The sequence below is a fragment of the Diorhabda carinulata genome, chromosome 3 (genome assembly GCF_026250575.1).
Source record: "Diorhabda carinulata isolate Delta chromosome 3, icDioCari1.1, whole genome shotgun sequence".
Taxonomy (NCBI): domain Eukaryota; kingdom Metazoa; phylum Arthropoda; class Insecta; order Coleoptera; family Chrysomelidae; genus Diorhabda; species Diorhabda carinulata.
The window spans coordinates 6376789-6399894 of record NC_079462.1 but is presented as its reverse complement, the minus strand read 5'-3'; the positions used below and the strand labels follow the sequence as shown (position 1 = coordinate 6399894).

Sequence of the window (23106 nt, the reverse complement as noted above, 5' to 3'; positions counted from 1 at the left end):
GATAAAGATATTCGGACTATGGCATAAAGACTGGTTTTTATTGAAAATATGTTTCAACAAAGTATCCACGGTAATAAAAACATCGAGTTTTCTAACAATCGATTAAAAACACTTTTGAGAGAATAGATTCTTACGACCATTTCGAAAGTAAACAGTGGCGTTACTGTATTATTACATTATATTCTCCACTTAGCTCCGTTATTTAATTTTTTCTCATTGATTACACAAAATATATATAAGATCAATTATAAATTATGGATGTACGCTCTATGGCAATGAAATCTAAACCAGTAGAATCATTTCGAAATGAAGCATTAGAACCGTAATTAGAACTGCATAGGAATTTACTAACAGAAAAATTGATCAAATACTACTGAGGACAATCAACAATAATTAAAAACATCTCGTAATTGAATACATATGACCTCACAAATAAATAATAGTTCAAAAAATTTTCGCCCATTACATGCTTCTCATTCAGGGAAAATTACAATGCATGGAAGAATTCAGATATCACAAAGACATATTATGAAGTTTGCGAATTTTTCATAGCACTAAATACCACAAAATATAATTAACAGTAGAGATGTACTGGCAAATTCGATAATTATATTGACGTATATACAGATGCCTTTAAGCAATCAAGTTGTGTTGGTAGCTCAATATATACACCACCAAGTTTCAAATGCGATTAAAACTTGATTATCTGACTTCTATTGTCTCCGCATGAACCGATCGGATCGTCAAAGCTCTTGAATTCATTGAACGAAATGGTTATAAAAAATCCATCATAATCCATCGAACTCCAGTTCTCACAAGCGTTAGTCAACCTTTTGACATAAATGACACTTTTAAAAAGTAAAGTATTCAAAAAATTAAACTGGAAGCCAATGAAATAATATGAAATAAAATTTTTGTGGATAAAAGCAAATATCGGACTCAGTCAAAGAAAGGGATTACCAATAAATATCAAAATAACTGTGGAAGAATGTATAAATCAACAAAAATTAAGTTGAAAGAAGGATTGAAGAACTTTCAACCCTAATATTGCTTCAACAAACCAACAAGATATACACAATGAGGTACTTGCAAGATTTCAGAAAAAGTTAGTTTCGTAAATTTTACGTACAACTTTTATTATAATTTTTACATTTCACATTTTTTGTAATAAAGTTTTACGCTATCGAAAATGTGTCTATAGTTCGTACTTCACGGTAGTAGAAAAAGAATGTATGGGTGATTCCATTATAACTGTGATATTCAATGTCCTGTATTGTTTTTTTTAACTAGTCATTAATTAATAATCAATTAATAAAAATTTTGTGTTAATTGAATAATTCTTAAGATATTTAAACATTATTTTTATACAATATAACTTGCCACTTAAAGAAAACTTATACTACATCACTTGAATGTCAGTACCGTGTCATGTCCATTCCTAGAATTTACCGATAAATTATTAATTTTTTTTGTCGTAACAAATGATTTAAACTAATTACCTTATAAATTCTAATGTTTATGATCAAACTGAGGAAAATTGATGCACTTGTTGTTTAATATCTTAAGTTACCATGTCAGTACCGTGGATAAATGAGTCAGTACCGTGGAACTCAAAATCCGACATTTGTGTCTTGCTCGTGATACTTTGAAGTTGTAGTAAATTCCTCTTAGAGTTTTATTTTTACAGTAAAATAGATGAATAATATGCATAAAAAAGTTAGAAAAGTTAAATTTTAAAATCTTGAAATTTTGAATACAAAAAATCACAGTTAGAACGGAATCACCCGTATATATTACTTGTATTGAAAATAAGTGTAAATGTTGAATCAAATAAATGCGCGTAACAGTATTAATTGCACTATGGGTGCCCAAATTAACTTTACTTAGGATGGCCATTAATGTTACCTTTATATAAATTGAGGCAAGTGACAAATTTGTAGTATTTTGAGCGATTATACTGTGACGCTATTCTAGAAATATGAAAAGATTCTCCATAGAAACTTGAAAAAATCGAGTTGTTGCGTCAAATAATTGATATACGATACTCCTTCTTGGAAATCCGTTCAAAAATATTTGAGAATGAATTCATATTCATCGAAATGAAGAGTTTGAACTAAGAAGTTATTTAACGTCTCTCAAACAGAACCACAATCTCTATTCATATAATTATCGCAGATTTTTGTGCGATTTTATTTTAACTTCAAGTTCTCAAGCTCAACAGCCGACAATAAAATGCGAGATAATCTGAATTCATCCTCATTTAGTTGCTTAAAATTCATGACACTTCATGAATACTCAGAAAAAATCCTACATCAGGTAAACAACCAGAAAACTAGGAGATAAAAAAACATATCTTATTTTAATACGGTTTTCTAAATATTTATAACAGAGTGAGCTCGCATTGAAACATTATAATACAGAAATGTTACAGATACTCTAAATAAGGAGATTCTCCCGTTTGTGGCTTTCTGGAAATATGTCGCTACAAATAACGATAATTAATGGAACATAAGCGACAATTCATCTTAGGAAAACAGTTAAATTTCACTGAGGGATGATGAAATTGTCATTTGATATAACAATTTGATATAATCCGAGATATACCAGTGATTGTATTTTCTTGTTATTGTCTAAATACGACTTCCAATTATCTCCAAAGAAATCTTATAAAATTGATATTTTGAACATTTGTCAAAGAATCTCAATATTTCAACCGTTGTGAAAACAATGATCAAATATCCCAAACAAAAGTTGAGAATCAATATACGATGCGGTACTATATAATCACATGTCATCCTATTGATCTGAATGTCGCCATTATCCTCTGTGAATTATGGAGGAACATTACATTAGGTCGGTTTGAGGGTAATTCAACCTATGAACTTAAGTGAATGTATTCTTCACACGATATATTGTGCTTCGACATAAAAATCCATATATATATATATATATGTATATATATATATATATATATATATATATATATATATATATATATATATATATATATATATATATATATATATATAGAAGAATCGGTTTTTGTGAGTTTCTTTTTCGCATGTCAAGTCAAATATTTAAATCTTCTCGACACGGTTTTCTGTAATCTATTTTTTATTGTGTATATTTTCCTTCTATTTCATATTTATCGATATTAAAAATCCACCTTGATAAACCGTTGAATATGACGAAAAAACTAGTACTATTGTAGCATTCCATTACACTTGAAAGCTGTATGTGGAAAATTTAGAAAATCTATATCAACTTTGTAATTTTCTACTGATATTAGAGAATACTTGTAATACTCGTAGATTGGATAAAACAGATACTTTTGATCCAAAATATCATTTAGAACATTGGAAAATAATATTTTTATAAATGAGAGAGTAATAAAATAATGAAGCATTCGTTTAGAAGCGTATCACTTCCTTCTATAGAAAGTTATACCTCGAAGATTTTAGTATGAAAAACTTCTGTTCAAATTTATAAAATATGCCCGGTGTACACTTATATTTTCACTTAATTAACCTGCGTACAATTTTCAACCAGGAGGCGTCGAAAAAGTGAAAGTTTTTCTGAAATGTTTCGTTTTTCACAAGGTATGAATTCTGTCATACTGGATATATAGCAATAAGAGTTTAAACTTTGATTTTCAAATAACTCTACGGTTATAAAGAAATATTTTAATATAAAACACCACCAGTAAGAGTAGAGAAACTTCTTACAAATTCAAATAAGAATCGGAATCACAACATGAATTATTGCGACTAATATTCACATTTCATCTGTAATATTTTCCAGCTCCCACATTTTTTCTTTTTCTCTTATCTTCTTTGATATAATGTCTTTTCCCGACTTTATATTATCTTCTTATTTACCTGTGCCCATACCAGTTCAATCGAGTTAGGTCTTCTTCATATTTTGTTTCAACAACTCGGTCATGGGCAAATTTTCCAAAAGTCTTGGGTGATTAATTGCATTATCCATATCTATTGTACAGTCCTAAGGAAGACGATTTTTTAGAACGTTACTTCAAAAACATCAGCTTTCATTTCTCCAACGTTGTAACCGGAACTGTGTACTATTATCTTTATTATTCTTTTTATAGTCCTGAGGTAATTTATTCTCCATTTTACAATATCGTTTTTTTCTATTAGTCCGTAGAATTTTCCAATGAAAACCTATTTCTTTTAAAAGTTTCCATAGTGTACTTCGACTCAGTACAGGGTAATCCGGGAATCTCGAACCGTGACAAGTACAAGTGTACTACGGAAATTCTTCTCTAAAGAAGAACGCACCTAGTTTCTTTCGAAGTCTTCCTATCAAATGATTTCTTATGCAAAATTTTGATTTTCTTGGCGCTTCATATTGTATTTGAAACTCGCCATAAGGCGTCATACTATCTAATTTCACTTTGTCATCAACAATTTTACATAAATGTTTTTATATAAATGATTTGAAACAAATAATTATTAATTGTTTTCCAATCTCACAAGATTTCACATTAAATTGCACACTACACCTGCATATTGCAGCAAAACTATAATTGATAGTACATTATTTAGAACTCCTCACTATTTGGAAAAACCTTAAATCGTACTTTCAGTGAAATTTATCGGATACAGATTCTTCGAATTAAAATGAAACTAAATTTTCAACTTTTATGGTAAATAGGTACTTATAGATCTTATGGTACGGCTATGTAATATTGAACATACAAGGCTTTTGGCCAATCCAAACCTTGTTCTATTGTTCTGTGAAGCTTATAGTTGTAGCAAACGAATAAAAACCACAAAACCTGTATTAACTCAAGTACATTTATGAAAAGATATATTCAGATTATTCTGTAGTAATATATGAAAAATTAATGCTAATTACGTTTGTTTGAGAACCATCTTTTGACAAATGAAGGAACAGTTTTATTGCGATATAATCACTCTTGATAAACTGAAAATATTCGTTCAAAGAAAGGGGGACATTTGGATTTGGAAATATCTGAGCACACTCAAGTATAATACTATTTTTCAATAAATCAAAATACGCCGGACCATTTAAATTACCCTCAATGAAAAAGGGACCAATTATTTTGTCGCCTATTATTCCAACCCATATATTCGGGATATTGGATGTGGCATTAACGCACCCAACGAGGATTGTTACGTGACCAGTATCTACAATTATGCCAATTTACGTTTCCATTAATAAAAAAGTCGCCTCATCGCTGAACATAGCATTACTTAAAAAATTTGGATAGTTTTGATTGTAACATTTTTCCAACAATCGGTATGGACACTCTTCAGGTCTATCAAAATAGTTATCTGACAACTTTTGAACCCACATTACTTTGTATGGATGGAATTCATTTTCACGTAAAATTCTCATTACGGATGATTGCGAAATATCAAGAACCCTGTTTACTACTCAAGTGTCTAACAGGACAGAAACATCTAAAGACTTGTATTTAGTTGATGCAGGTTTCCTGCACCCTGATTTGGATAAATCTTTCACTGAACCAGTTTCGTTGAACTAATATATTATTTTAACTTCGGCGAAGATAATGCAAATGTAGATATCAAAAGGACAATTTAGGTATAGGGAACATTACATGAAAAATAATAAGGATGTCGAAAAGTGAATAATATTCAGGGTGATCTATTTGAGATAACAAAGTTCATTATTGTACACAAAAAGGTATAAAAATCGTACAAGCCGTTTCTGAAATAATTGAGGCGTTCCATAAATAAAACTCACTCTACAAAATCAAAAATATATTCGTAAAACAGTTTGTTTATACAGAGTTTGTTTCATGAAATAATGATATATTCTCTTTTGGGATTATTATTTTTCAAATACAAAATGTATAATTAGTAAATTTGGGCTTGTTTATTTATTTTTGTACATATTTCCTAGCAGTACAGCCGACGTAAAAAGCTACTAGATAAAATAGTATCATTAGAATGACAATAAATATAAAACAACTAGATGAATATTATCTTCAATATATAACGATGATTCTTCCAAATCAATAGGTTCAATTCAGGGAAAAATATATGCCGAAAAGGCCATAGAGTACAATAAAATCGCGTTTATGTGGTTCATAGACTTAACAAAAGCATTTGACAGAGTGAGATTACATGACGTCATTGAGCTACTAAAAGAACGAGACGTAAACCAAAGGACAATAGACATCATTCGGGACATGAACAACGGAAATAGCACATAGCACTCTCCAGTAAAATGCCAGTATCAACAGGGATCAGACAAGGAGATAGTCTCAGCCCAATACTCTTCAACATTATAATGGACGAAATCATAAAAGAAGTCAAAACGGCAGGCAGAGGATACAGAATGGGAAAACATGAGTTTAAGTTTAGTTTGCTACGCTGATGACGCGGTTGTGATATCCGAAGATGAGGATAATCTGCAAAAACTGCTACACAAATTTGAAACAGTTGCAGGAAAATTCAATATGATCATATCGACACAAAAGACACAATCCTTGACAATAGCGAGAGAACCAAGAAGATGCAAACTGGCAATTTATAATAAAAGTGTAGAGCAGGTTATGTCTTTCAAATATTTAGGGGTTAACATCACGAGCAATAGGAACTTGAAACAAGAAGTCAAAACGCAAACAACAGCAGCTTCAAGGATATCAGGATTCCTTCGAACCATGATATGGAGGAATAAATTTTTAAGCAAAACACGGATATATAAAACTTGTGTCAGACCAGTAATGACATACGCCATAGAAACGAGGGCGGAGACTGCAACTACTAAGCGGATTCTTAGAACGACCGAGATGAAGACATTACGCTCAATCACAGGGAAAACACTAAGAGATAGAATAAGGAGCAATGAAATTAGAAGAATGTGTGACGTTCCGGATAAAGTGAGATGGGCCAGAACTAGAAGAAGAGCATGGAGAGATCATGTCAATAGAATGGACGACGATCGACTGGCGAAAATCGCAAAGGAAGAGAGACCCAATACAAGTAGACCGCCTGGAAGACCACCAAAGCGCTGGTATGAGAGCTGGTCCTCGGAGTCACAACTTAGGCTGCCTCTTTGAAAACACAAGACATAGTCTTAAAATAAGAAGAAGAAGAAGAAAAGAAGAAGAAAAATATATGGTTGAGATGAAATTTCTACGGATATTTAATGATTCATAACATGAAAATATTTTTCCTTCATAAACTTCTTCAAATTGACATCACGATGTCCAGTGATTTCATGCGTACTCAATTGATATAATTGAACATTGATATATTTAATATATACGCAGTTCTTCAATAAACATGAATTATCATGACCGATACAAAGTAGACCACAAATGACAATTGTACTATAAATAATAAATTCACCTTGTAGTATATTCTCCATAAACAAATTATCAATGCTGAATGGAAACATAAACTGTTTTAGTTTTGATAAACTAAAACCGCATCAGGAAATATCAACAATCCTGTTTATGAATATTTAGCTGGTAATTAATTATTCAAAAAAAAATTTAACTCCAATATTGATTATGATGTTAAGCAATGATTAGTTTATATGTCAAGGCTGTTAGTTAAAGAAATTAGATCGGATTTGATAAATAGTGGAATAATTATAAGAAACAACCATAATATTGTATTGATTTCTTGGAGATTGTTCCAACATTTTGTGACTAATTTCTCTGCACACAGAAAAACAAAATAGTTATAGAAAATATAGTTTAATAAAACTGTAAAACGAGCTTTTAAAATAACTAACACACATAAAACAACAATGAATGAAAAATATTAGTATCATTGTTAGAAAAGCGTTGGGCTCTTTGTTCCATAATTCTCGTACAACGACTGCTCCACGTTTCTTACTAGTATTTTTCATTCATTATTGTTTTAAGCTTATTTAAAACAATATTTTCAACTTTTTCAGTTAGATGTGCTTCAAAAGTGCGTTTTTAAGCTTTTTTAAACCATATATTTCAGTTTTGCTAACATAAAGTTGTAACTATAAAAGCGTGTCGAAAGAAATTTGGATTAATCTTCATTTTGGATTCGAGTTCATTCATTTTTATGTGATAAAATTTTATCGTAAATACCACGAAGTATGTATACAAGGAGTCTGAACTGTATAGCATTTTTCACTTTATTCACTTAAGTCAATTCAAAAAAAATCTACGAATTCTCAAGATTCGGAGCAAAAAAAATCTTGCTCAGAGTGTTCATAAAATTATATAACCAAACGCGAACCGATCAGTGACATCGAAATAAAGTGGATTGCCAAACGATAACAAACAGTCATTAGTCATCAGATGTCGACGAAAACATTCGTTGCAAATGACGTTTGACGTATCATTAGAAAGGTAACTATGACATCTGACAATTGGTGAATGACTTTTTACTATGTCATTGTTTTTTTGTCTTCTATGTAGATACCAAATAATATTTTATGTACCTTGGCCGATATTAGGTAGTGAAAATTTCGATTGGCGTGGGGCGCATTGTTCCATTCGAGCACCCGACGATTTTTTCACAATAATACTACTATTTTTCATTCATTAATGTTTTAAGCTTATTTTACAAATTGTTTCAAACTTTTTAGTTTATGCTACAAAAGCGTGTTTTTCAGTTTTTTTTTGAACTTTATCTATTTTGCACTTTTTAGTCTTCTAATTGATACCACCCTCGTATAATAGCTTCGATGCTTATATACCTACATCACCTCGGAATTTGTATCGAGCTTTAACAGTGTAGTTTGTGAGGTTGTCGAAGTGCTTAATTTCCAACAAGGAGGTTCGGTTCTCTGTCGAACGAAATTTTTATGAAATAAGCAACTTGCTCTTAGTACAAACGACAGACATTCAAACAAACTATATATATGCCTATTAAAAAAGTGTGACGAAACCGAATTCATGAAAATTTTGACGGTTTTCGCCAATTTAATTCATATTATTATAACTATATATACTCAAAAAATACGATCCAAGCAAAAATAAATGATGACCTAACTGAACAGATAGGGGCATTAGTCAAGGGGACTCTTTCAGACCGCTCCTATTTAACATAGTGATGGATGAAATTATAAAACAAGTACGCAAACTAAGAGGATACAAAATGGGAAATAAAGAGGTCAAAATCCTGTGCTATGCAGACGATGCGGTAATGTTGGCGGAGAACGAGGACGATCTGCAAAGGCTACTGTACCAATTTAACAAAACAGTAAAAAAGTTCAATATGATAATATTAGCGGCAAAGACAAAATCAATGGTTACTTCCAAGACACCGATCAGATGTAAGCTTGTGGTGGATAACAAAATAATACACCAGGAAATGAAATTTAAATATTTGGGAATCGAAATATCTGGACACGAGGACGTGGAGACGGAAGTAAGAAACTAAGCTACAAGAGCCTCAAGAGCAGCGGCATACCTAAATGACACAATTTGGCGTAATAAATACATTCGAACTGAAGCAAAAGCCCGCATATACAAGACCGCAATCAGACCTACATTATCCTATGCAACAGAGACCCGACCTGAGACCTCTAAAACGAAACGGATATTGGAGACTACAGAAATGAAAATAGTTCGAAGAATAGCGGGAAGAACACTAATAGATAGAGAAAGAAGTGAAAACTTAAGACGAATATGCGGGATAGATAACATCAATGACTGGGTACTGGATAGATAAAATGGAATGAGCACATTGACCGCATGACGGAAGCACGAATTGTGAAAATAACAAGGGACAAATCACCAGCAGGACAAAGAAGCCTTGGAAGACCTAGGAAAAGATGGAGTGACAACTTCCCAGGTGACTGAGCAGAGGCAATGATGTGAAGAAAAACAGGCAATGATGCCTATACACAGCAGGAAGAAGAAGAAGATAACAATATATCTAAGCTTATGTTACCAGATGTGATGAAAAAATACTGTGAATATGATATTAACAGAACAAATAAAGATGTTGAAATATAATTTAACTTAATCTATTTGACATTACCGGAAGCATTATTGAAATTGTCTTTCACCTGTTGTGTTATGGGCTTTCAGTGTCAGAAATAGTGTTAGAACGTTTCTTTTTTCCCATATATGTATTTTGTAAATAACCGGATGTGTCTCAGCGACTCTATATTGTGCGTTGATAAGTTTAAAACCAGTGTTTTTGGTCCATTTTTAAGCAAACCCTTTCTCAATCGTTTCAATATTTCAATAACGTATTTCAATGAAAGTGTACCTAATTTCTGTATATTTGCATCGATAGACCTCTTATTCGCTCCTCTCCAATTTCCACTTTTGAATCACTCTTACTATTTCTAAATAGTTTACTGAACTCATACGATTGGTTTATTTCGTAAGATACTTCGGCACTATGAGTACATTTTCCATCGAAGACAATGCAAATATAATGCCAGAAAAGTGGCTTCACTTATGGTACATAGTTGGAACAGATGCAGCGTGATTAATTGCGAGTGTATCACAGCTTTTGATTCATATTTCAGTGGTACTTTTTTATTATTATTAACTATGTGCAAAGGACAAATTCAAGGTGCAGACAAGAAAGGAAAGGAAATTAAAACTGTAGTAATACTTATTAGGTATTACCAGCACCACGTAAAATTATAAAAATGGCTAGATCTAATTATTATCAAATATTTACGTGTGTAATTAAAAACCTTTTTCATGACTCACTAACTACATAACCTGCATAACCCTCCGGATGCTATCTCATCCCTTGTGTCATTTTGTATTATGTACAACTTGGAATTTATCATATACATACATGTTCTAAGTTCGCGTGTTACTTTTTTGATCACGTTATTGTCGGTAACTTTCCATGGAACATTCAAAGGGTGAGACATAGGCGTGTCTTTTGGGGCTAATTGGATACCTACTAATGGTTTCAACTTAGATATATTTCGAAATAACATATCCAGCTTTCAATGAACGGATATCAAATGAGTGAAGTTTGAAGACACCCCTTACAATTAATACTTAATTCAGTATTGCATTTTTTCAACTCTTGGAATTGAGATTTTTATTTCTTGAGAGCGGATGACCATTGTCTCGATTTTTGTTTCGAATATATGCATACATATGGAATGGAAAACATGGTTAAACTTCTAGATTGAGGTACATTGCAAAACTGTGTAAATACAAAAAAATTGCTAAAATTTAGAGATAAATAATGAAAATTAGTATATGACATTCACTTGATTTAGATATTCGTAAAGTCCATATAACTATTATGAAATACTTGACCAATTTTTATCCGTCTATCTAATCAACCCTTGTAGCCTTCTCTTTCACTTTGCAACTTCTATGTCTTGGGAAAGTTACGTATATTTTGCTTTTGTGAACTTTTCCAAATCGTCCAGCCAACGTAATTCCGATTTTCTTCTCTTCCACTTGAAGTTCCACGATTTTCATTGTATTAATATCTTATATAATTGGTCGTTCCAAAGTATACTTTGTAAATTGCTACTTTAATTCTACTATCTATCTAGGAATATTCCCATATTTATTTTTCCATAAATTATTATTATTTTTTATTAATTCCCACACTATTGTACAATTTAATTAATTCTAATGCTTGCAACAGTGAAAGAGTACTTTCCATAACACAAACTCTGCTATAAGAAATTATTGCTAGAAGCTATCAGAATGATGAATACCTAATCATCTATTTCTCTTCTTCAGCACAATACTTGTTTTTCTCTAATAAAGTCATCGATTTACAAGGTAGAACAGAACTTCTATTATTGTTCTTGATATTGGATTCCATATTTAATATTTCTTTGAAGAATGTATATTTATCATCTTGCCACCTCGTATTACCTGACTTATTTTCATTATTGCAAAACTGTCGCCAAAATATTGGCGTTTAACGATGAAAATCTTATGTCAAATAGTTATTTCCGTAGTTTTCCCATAATTCATCCTATTCTTATTATTCATCTATTATTTCATTTTCATCTATTTTGTCCTCAGTTATAGTTACAAAGATATGTTCTAAATCACATTTGTTTGGTTTTTTGTGTTTCGGTCTTATTGGATTTGTCTATTGAGAGATTCTTAAGAAAACTGTTGAGCTGTTATATCAAAACAACACGTGTTTATAGTAGTAGTAATCTATACATATAGTTCATGGATTGATACCTTAGCAAAGAAAGTGGAAAAATATCTAGAAGATCTAACATCAAAACGATCTTGCCCTTCAAAAGAATCGAAAATTGTTCCCAAAATATTCATGCTTTAAAATGGTTTTCCATCATTTTACAATAAATGAAAAAGATTATAATTGTTTTAGAAGAATCATTATTCGAAAACAACTCCGTAAACCACACAAGTATACATTTTACATCTAAAAATATAATCTGAAAGTAGATTTTATTGACCTCTTAGATTTTCGTACACTATTATATTTTTATTAATTCAAGCGAAGAAAATTCTATCCATCTATATAGAGTTCAGAGATTGCTGAAATAACATCCAGAATTTCTCCGTCGTCTAATATTAAATTCTTTTCTCCAAAGAAGTGAAATTTACGTTTGCCAGCTAACTGTCTCATAAGTAATCATGTCACTCCATCGCTTCCCATACACGGGATTGCCCCATGATTAGGTTTACGGTGTCGAACGCAAACAGCTCTGTGATGTTTGACATCAATTGTTAAGCATGTACTAATAGACCGTGAAGACTAACATTTATGTTGGAACAATATAATGAAATTATTAAGACTATCATGCAATTCGTAAAGACACGAAATGTTTGATATGAAAACTAGAGCTGAATTGATAAAGGTTTAGCCCTGAGAAAGTATTTACTGCAGAATAGCTTTCATTCAACTGAAATATGCTATATTAATATCGTTGAACTAGCTTTAAGGAAGACTTCTTCATACCAGAAGTACGTCAATCACAATAACTAAGATCACTTATACAAAAAAATTTCCGTTCGTATTTTTCATATTTTTTAAACGTATCAACTCACAAATTGTCATCAAAAGCATGGAATTCCATTTTCTATTTATTTCAAACTAAGTTGCTTTGTCAAGAGAATGTAATTTTCATTTGTTGGGGTTGATTTTAGACTTTTAGACTTCAAACAACTGGATAGTGAAGAAATCTTTCTGATTTTGTTCAATGTCTACCAAACAAAGACTTCTTGCAAAAGCTTCCTATATTCATTTATTGATAAAATGTTGTTAAATTATATATGTATTTCTCTCAAATCTCGATCGCGATTATAAATAATTGATCACCTTCAATATATACTCCTTCTCTACCCCAACATCGCTCCTTGCCAATCTTCCATAATTCAAAACAGTCCAGGAAGTCTGTTCCATCATGACGTACACCGCTGTTTCTTTCACAGCTTCAGAAGACTTGTTCTTTCCAATTTATCACACATTAGCACCTTTTCGAATAAGTTTGAGTCATTTCCCATCGCCTTCAAAGTACCAACATATTTTTGCTAGCTTTATTGTTTTTAAAATGTGAAGCTTTTTCAATAATTTTATCCGTTTCTGATGTGGAAAGGCGACCTGAACGTGTATCATCTTCAATATTCTCTCGGCTATCTTAAGAACGCTCAAACCATTCAAAAATATGTGAAAGCGACAAACTTTCATTACCATACACTTAATTCAAACAAGGAACAGCCTTTATACAAACGAAATATACTGCTACACTGGTTTGTCTACAGACACGATAGACATCGCTTTCGAAAGATTAGGCTACAAGCTTAACAGCTAACCTTTGGCGTATGCATACTTTTTCTACAGCAGCGCTAGTCGCGTTACTTAATGGACACACCTCATAGATATGTAGTTCTCTGGAAACAAACGTAGTTGAGTAGAATAGAGTAGGTGCAGGTATGTCTTATTTCATACATCACTGTAATGATCTATTTGCAATTACAAAAAAATTGCGAAGTTTCAATTTTTATTTTTCAATATATTCTCTAAAAAGATTTTTCTCATCATTCCTCATAAGCACTGAAAGGAGAATTATTCAACATCTGCAAACCACTGATATACCTCTCATATGACACACACAAAGAACACCACGTTCTTTGAGTAAGTTTAGGTAATCGTATCGAAGTGTGTCAGAGCCACTGGTTTGCTCCAATATGGACCTGTGCCTACTCAACTACTCTGTAAACACCTGTAAATTACGTCTTAACCATCGGAACCGCTCAGTATGACCTTCACCTCCGAAGGCTGCGTCATGAATTTCTACAGAGGCTCTGAATTTCGATCTTTTCACTCAAAAATTTGGTATCTACATGATTTAATTGAATTACGATTACAGTTTTTTCATGTTTATTTTTCAGTTAGTCTTATTTACCATTTGTTATGAGACAACACATTCCTCATTTATCTATCCATTCAATAGAATCTCGTGGATCTGCAGCACAATACCATCAACTTAATTCAATATTTTTGTATTTGGTAGCCATTGTGGGTGCTCTATTTTCATAATGGACTAAAAATTACATTTCGACTCACCTTCTCACTATTTCATATGATACTGCTGATTATTTTGATGTATTCACCAAATTTTCGGTAGTTTTCTGTGGGGCGAACTCTTTAAACGCAAATATTAAATCACTACACGTTGATTCATATGCTTCATTTTGATAATTATATTAAATCTGGGTTTCTACTGTACGTACGTTCTTTTTTTGTACATAAATGAGTCAATGAATCAAAAGTATCAAATCAATGAGCTAACTACCTAAAAGTAGAGATGGAGCTCAGCTTAACTTAGTAACAGCCATTCGAATGATACGGATATAATTCCAATATAATATTTTCCAGATTTGTGCATATCTAGGTGGTGTAGAAAATAACAGATCCGATAAATGTTTTTTTTGTAAAAGAAGCCTGAGTTGAAAGGTCTTTTATCAGATAAAGATTTAGATTTTCCGAACTTATTTACCAAAATACTAAATTTACTCACAGAGAAACACATGAACGAATTTGTATTGGTGTTGAAATTTTAGGACGAACAATAATAGCTTCTTGAATGTAGTAATGCTTTTATTTCGATGTTGATGGATTTGCGAAAAACTGGAAGGCCACACTTTCTAATTTGGTTTTTCACTAATTCTAAGCTCGAACGGATTGTGCTGATAAAAATGTGAATTATACATCAGGTCTCCATCGAATCCAAAACTGTATTCCACTATTAAGTTTAGATGATAAAAAAACATTACCAGTTAATAACAATTTTTATTTTCACATTGAGTAGAACAAAATATTATCTTTGACGCATTGTATCAAGGCATTCAGTTTTATGGAGTGTTGCTTGAAACTCAGATGATTTAAGACAAGTTGTTTGTAAAATAAAATAGTTGCTTATACCATAGTAGAAATTATTATGTGGAATTTGCAATTTTTATTCATAAATATGAATGTATATCTCATAATGAAGTTTCCAATTATGGTTGTTTTCATCATACAGATAAATATAATGTGGTATTTGTGGTAGGTGATGGGATGCATACTAGGAGGATGATATCGCAATGGAATGCAGTGATGAATATATTTTAAAGGACATCATGTTCCTGGAGATGAATCTGCTGTTGAATTTCGTGAATATCTTTAGAAGCGTTATTGTATCATCAAGATAGTTTAGGAGAATAATTATTTTAAAGATGGATTGGATTTTATAACATTTCTTCGAATGCAAAATAGGTATTGTATTTTTTTCAATTAGATATTCAATATTTACCCAAGCATTGTTACGTTTTCATATTATTTAGAAAATTGATAAAAAAGGCTTATTGTTTTACGCGACATAATGTTTGTGCGTTTATGTTGAGAAAAATATCTCAAACATAACAGATGAACGTAACAGTAAATTTAATGTTTATAAAAATATATTGAAAACTCGATATTCCAAAGTTCAGCCAAGAGCTATCTGTATGTTTGGAAATGTATCTAAAATATTCAATAGAAATATTTTTTTAGGTAAATGATTTTAGTTATCATGAAATTGAGAGAATCAAAATTATACATATCCGCGGATTTCTTCTATATAAATTTTTGATACGGCTATCTTATACCGATATTTTATATATAGATGATTCCAGCAAAACGAAATTTCAACCTCAACTTGTCCCACATATATAAAGGAATAAATAACAATATTGATACGAGATAAAGCGCTTACATGGAAATAAAAAGAAAAACTAATGTTTTAAAAAATATATCAAGTAGAATATCTAATCGGTGAAGGAATAAACTACATAATTGAAATTACACCAAAACCATTCTTCTTAATAATTACCTGCTTCTGATTTAATCATAGAAATATCAAGATAAGTTTTAATATGTACAGTTTTGTTAAACAAATCATATTATTACCAAATAAATGAATTAGATTTATTTTATAAAATACCTTGTGAATGTAAATAAGATCCAAAAACTCCTCCAAATAATATCAAATAACCACAAAGTTTAAATGTGAACACTTCCATATCCATTAAAATTTAGTCACACATCACTCAAAAAAATAAACAATCACAAAAAATAGCACAGTACACAATTCGCGCTGTCAGATAAATTTTCAAAAAGTTCACCCAATGCGCTTGCTCTCAAGCGCAAACAAAATCGTTCAATTCAAATAATTTGACACTTGCATTATTGAAAGCAGTGCATCTTTGGTGGGCGGGCACCGAGAAAAGTACACACGTAATAAGTTAAATAATGTCACGATCTACCAGCAGTAAGATGCGAGTCCCGCGTGATACTGAACGGTAAAACGGTTCAAAATGCTGAAAGCTTGCGCGCGAAAGGACCCCACTACCTACCTCGTAACACCCTATCCTGGCTTGAATGGTCCTATCAATCCTGAATCCTTCGAAACTAGGATAATTTCAGATAGTAATTATTTTTTTAGTCCGTGGTAAGGATGTCTTCTCGTAATTGAATGAGGAAAGGGATGTTTCCTTAAGAGCTCCTACGTTAACATTTTCAGAAATACTGGAATGAGTCTACTTGTTTACAAAGTTAAATTATTGAATCAAGAATGTTTATCACAGAGAATATGCAATCAAAAATTATGTAGAAACTGGAAGAGTCACATATCTATGGTGTTCTATCCTAGTTATAGTTCTTACACCTCGGAAGGTAGCAATTGTCACTTTCGTAACATCCTTCTGAAGAGGTCCTAAATAGAATATTGGTGAAAATCATGGCGCCATTTAGTACAACATATTTTATTGCAAATAGTGTATGAAATCTCTCAATGTTTGGGATTTAAATTATATACGAACGTTATTTTGATTTTCAAAGAAATCAGAACTACTTTCTAATGATATATTTCTTTTAAATAATTTTATGGATCAGTATATATTATGAACCATTGAAGCAGTATTTGGAAAACTTGCATTCCTTATTTAAATAAATAACTATACGAAGTAAAACAGCAAAACAAAAAGGATAAGAATAAGTTTGGCTCAAAAATGAAGAAACGCTGAACAAAAAATGTTTAATACGATTTTATAAGAGGCCTTAGACTTACCATGTGTTCCGCTTAGGAGAAACGACTTTTGTAACAGATGGAACAGTTCTCGATATAAATTTTTACTTGTTAAACCCTAGCACTGCTTGACATATTTCAACTATAAGTTTCAATTTTTATTGTTTCAAAAATTTACACCTGGTCTATTAGTATCGGCTTACCACTAATGATAATTATATAAAAGTGAACTCCACTTATCTCTTTATATATATGCGCACTGTTCAATACGTTTTTCATAATTGTCCAAAAGCTGTCTGTACTTGTTCATCGAACCGTTGTTCAACTTTTTATTATGTATCATTTGAAATATTTTTCAAAAACTATTTGTTCTAGCCTTCCCCATACAAAAAAAAATCATTATTGTAGAGTCTGATAATCTAGCCGGCCAAAATATCTCACTAATTTTTCCAAATCACCTTTTACCAAACTAAATATCCAGCCGAACAGTGCACATTGTATATTTGTATATTGAGCAGAGCAGTAATTATATTGAAAGAAATGAGTCAGTCGAATATTTGAGGGAAGTTTGTGAATAAATCGTTTCAGTATTAGTAAGTATGTTACTTCAACGTTCCTTCAATGAAAAAAGATCCGATGAATCCCACCTTATATGACACAGCACATCAAATATTCACTTTATCTAATTACTGCTTTCTTGCTTCAATTTCTCAATAGGATTTATTTGCTGTAAAATATCGCTACTCAATAGATTTTGTGTGAATATATAAATAACTAAATAAAAGTGTTGATCTAAAAACGTTGTATGATACCACTCCACAAATCCAGGGTGTGGAGGATGACAAAAAAAAATCTTATTGATTAGTATTAGCAGAAATCTTATTTTTCTTTTGAGAAACTCTTTTCTCGACCAATTAGGCTATCATCGAATTATATTCCAGCCCCAAATAACAGATTAAAATACATTATGACAACTATATAAATGATATCGTATAATATTTCATACTTTAGACAATTAATAGGCTGTTAGTCGTTGGTCTACCCGTAAAATATTTGCTTAGGAAAATTATTTATTTTATCCAAAAATATATAAAGATAAAGTAATGAATGAATTTGATCAAATGATGGAATATATTTTTCTTGTCCGTCAAAATTCACTACACACATTACATTCCAGCTGGTCAGGTATTATAGTTATCAGCTGTGTTCTGCGATGTTAACAGGTCCCCTCCAAATAGAATAAACTTCACTGTGGTTTCACATAACCGTTTGGACATTTTCAAACCGTAAAAACAAGACGATTTGTGAGAAGTAAGAAAAAAAAATTAAATAGTTGATATGATGAATATTTGACTGATAATAGTAGGAAAGTTATGATATAAATTTCATACTCACCAGCATCAAACTGCCCGAGTAGGAAGGCGAGCGGCCAATGACCAAGTGGATGAGTAATAGGGGGTCTTCACTCGTTCGAGACAATGGAACATACCTAGATCTATTTACTGACTAACTGAAAATTTCTCGTTCTTAGCTCAATCATTTACATTGTGGCTCACTGTGTCAAATACAATACGAGTAATTGGGTAATTAGAAATGTCGACCATAACAGACTTTAACGGTGACCAATTTAATGTTAAAAAGTTTTTTGTACGATCTTTTCCGAATAAATCGTTATGTTGCAATACCAGATCTCATTATATTCCAAAATAGTTCGTTCGTAGAAATTATTGAATGCAGATTAAAATTTGGTGGTGGATGAACCAAATAAGCTTGAATATTCGAATAGTGTCAGACGAAGCAATGCGCTGAAACAAAGCTGTGAAAAAGTCCATTTAGAATAATTATATTCGTTATTTCCAATATCTGATGTTGATCTTCCATTCTTTCATCATTTCTATAACGTAACAAAGTTTGAGGGTTTGCCACTTAATTCAGTTACTTGTCCAATCTACATATACTTGTGCAGCTGACGAATATTTTGGTTATATTCGAATGCGATAATTGCTATTGATGTGATAAAATATCAATTCTAATATTTGAATCAACTGCTCCAGTTTGATAGATTATTATATGATGATAGATCAGTTGGGTTCATACCATTCTTTGTTATTCATTTTTCTTTTGAATACAATGAAAAATAATCCAGAAAAAAAAACTAGACTTTCCCTTTAGAATCAAGAAGTTGAACTGTTTTACTGATTTTGAGATGTTTGCAGTTGCTTTTGGTTACGTTAAACCAAACAACTTTTAGAATTCTATCACTATTTAATGCTACTCCTGCAGGTGGATTCCTTCGAAGCTCCCACGTTTGTGAAGCCGTTCTTGCTTCCTCGCAGAATTTCCAGTACATATGTGCTATTTTTCAAATATGGTATAACAGAAGTGTATAGGAGGAGTCCAGAATGTTGCATGTAGTGAATTCTTGTTCTAGATGTTGATTCTCTCAATCAATACCGAATATTTCACTTGTATTAGATCTTAGCAACGAGCTTTATTCTCTGGAAACGAATTTTTGTTCAAATCATTTGCACTACAGTTTTTGAAAAGCTTTAGCCAAATCCAGAAATTCCGCTGAACATATCTTTCAATCTGAAGCTCTTCCTAGTTGGTCATGAATTTGCGAGCCTCTGTTTTCAGATGTACTAGAGGAATAATACCTATCTCTTGAATATTGAATATTCGGTATGATTATTTTAAAAGGTCAAGAAGTATTCATATAATGTGCAATGTTGATTGGTTTACGTAGTGGAACCTCTTATACGGGTTTTTCAAGTTTAAGAATCAATATTGCAATTTTTATTCGTGCGGTGAATTAATAAACACTGACTTTTATCTTCTTAATTTGATTACACACTATACACTATTTATAATAATTCACTTATAAATATCACTTTACTAATTTTTCTATTCACTACGACTATTTATTTAAAATTAACTAACTGCTTTTACACAATCCAATTTTATACTTAAATATAATTCGTATAATTTTACAAAAAAAGACGAAAGAAATAGATAAATAGATTTTCCTAGATATTACATATTTAGAAAAATACTCTAAATGAACCGCCCGCTAGAAAAAAAATTATATACAAATAAACATCATAATATAACATAACATAATTTCATATATGCTGGACAGGGCCTGCCTAGGGAACCATTTTTTGAACTTATTCATAACAATATAGGTATATATAGCATTATTTGTTATTCCTGGCAAATATTCAAGGACTTTTTCCGTTACTATCTCATTATACTTTTCCTAAATTGATATTTCTGTTCAGTTTTAATGGCTTCTCTATTGGCGATAATAAAATTATTCATTTAATGGTTGAATTATATATTTCTACTAATACTGTTTACTACTTTTTACTGTTTACTTTTTACTGTTTACTGTTACTACTTTAAAACATTTTCCATATGTTAGCAAATGACAGTGCTTTTTCTTGTTTACGTTCAGTACATGTTCTATTCAATTTAATCAGTAATGGATTAAAATCTTTTATTCTTTTATCGTTGCTAAAACTTTCCAACTTGGACTTGGAGAATCTCTTAAGTATGATAGGTATATGGATTTTGTATTTCTTTGATCTCGAATTCGTGATTCTATTCCTACGAAAATTTATATACTTCTCAAATTAGCTACGTTAACTTCGGATAAATAGATTCGGATAATCAGAAATTCAATTTAAAACTAAATAGCCATCTAACCAAAAATCTATTCCAAGTATACGTGGAAAAATGAAAAATTGGTAACATTAAGTGGAATGAAACGGAACAGTCCTTCGTTCTTCTGAAAAGTTTCCAATACCGTATCATTCAGTGTTACAACTTGTGTGACGATATAAGAAATAAGATATTATCACAACTTCAATCACAGGTCACTGTTTTTTAAAACGGCAGATGATTGAATAGAATTATGAAGAAAATCGGAGGAATACTCGTTTATTGATATTAAAAGATCAAATTTTTTGATTGGCGTTTCTTATGAGACGACTACAGATGACTCTTTACATAGTTGAATATTACATTACAAAATATAGCTGAATTATAAAAATTTAAATGTATTCTAGACAATTATATTTAACAAAACGTGATGTTCATTATAGAGAATGCAAATGACGATTTTGGTAAATACAATCAAGCAGCCCAATTAGAGCTTTTTTCTTCGCACTAACCAGTGCTTCGAATTTTATATTACTCGTGATCAAAAAAATCGTGTTCGGCAATTTTCTCAGTTAATATTATCACAGTATTAATTTAGCAAAAATGCCTTTTCTTTCCTTTGATACTTTGCGAAAAAGATATATTGCTAAGAAATCCATTTCATTTTTACTTATAGGACTAGCTGGATTAATTTCCTTCTTAATATCAATAATAATTCTGGATAAATTTATCGTTCTAATTTTCTTGAAATAATGAAATACTGGTTACAATAATCGTTGATATAAATCTTCAGCTTATCAGCCAGATTTTATTATTTGAGATAAAGCTGCACACCAATGGCAACTTCGGAAGAAGTTTAGAGCACTGGAAATCATTCATAATACATTTTTATGTACCACTAACAAAAATAAATCCTCACCCCCGTTAGCTGGTTTATGGAATAAAAAAAGAAATATATTTTTTTCAAAATTTTTTTCAATTTTCTTTATTGGGTCAGGTATTTCCTAATAAATTACCTATACAACATCACAGAGTTAATCCTAGTCAATCAATATCCAATCACGAAATCTTTCACGAACCGTAAGCATTTTACTTCACAAATAAACAGTATCTTGAATACTTATAATAACGGAATCAGTTCTGCTATGGAAGGTAGAGAGGTAAGGAGAACCGAGTTTTATGGAGATTAGTTGGAAAAGTGTCCAGCCGTAAACAGCAAAGTTCTCCTTACCTCTACCCTCCATAATTCCTGCACATTCATCTTCGCACAACTATTTGGAAAATTTCGATTATTCCATTCACATACAGTGGAGTCTTCGAATCTTTCGTAATTTACAAGACCCATAACCCTATTTCTCAAAAATGTGTGTCTTCCTTGGTAGAAAGTATAAAGTAGGTGTACATTCTCATATTTTTTTCCGTTTATATGTTTAAAACCACCCCACGACGTGTTATCGTCGTGGGGTCCTCCCCTATTCATTTGATTTTCCAGATTCACGTAGGTACAGTATGGAAGAGAATATTGTCTGGTATTACTTTAAATGAGTCCCGCTTTGTTTTATTCGTCACGGGTATATGGGTACATATTTTTATGACCGTGTCTCCTATAACGTCATCGTGAAATACTCGGAAAATTTCTCTTAATTTACATATTTTATTTTCCGTGATAGAATACCAGGGTATGGAAAGGGTCGTTAAGCTTTTTATGTTGAAGCTGATGTTGTTTAATTCTCTGAAAATAATATTCCTGTTTCAGCTGTGAAAACAACCAGTTATACCTCAAGTTGATAATTTTTTCTTTCCGATAAATCATTTTTTACTGGTAAATAATTTCGTGGATGAGTTTGAGGTGAGAAGCTTTCGAATTAATAGCTTACACTTTCTCGTGTAAAAAATTAATCTATTGAATATCAACATTGGAAAAATAATTAATTAACATTCAATATTTCTAAAATAAATTTAGTT

General features: G+C 31.3%; 1 protein-coding gene across 3 annotated transcripts in view; it reads right to left on the bottom strand.

Annotated features, from left to right (window-relative positions):
• Positions 1-16752, bottom strand: part of LOC130891204 (nephrin-like) — a 732788-nt gene extending 716036 nt beyond the window's left edge. For 2 of the 3 annotated variants that reach the window (XM_057795809.1, XM_057795811.1), the window contains exon 1: positions 16396-16748. In XM_057795809.1, the coding sequence (XP_057651792.1) occupies positions 16396-16480 (85 nt within the window). In that variant the 5' untranslated portion in view covers positions 16481-16748. Of the gene's footprint in view, positions 1-16395 lie in introns of all 3 variants that reach the window. The other variant, XM_057795810.1, reaches the window with a different exon arrangement.
• Positions 16753-23106: the final 6354 nt, after the last annotated feature.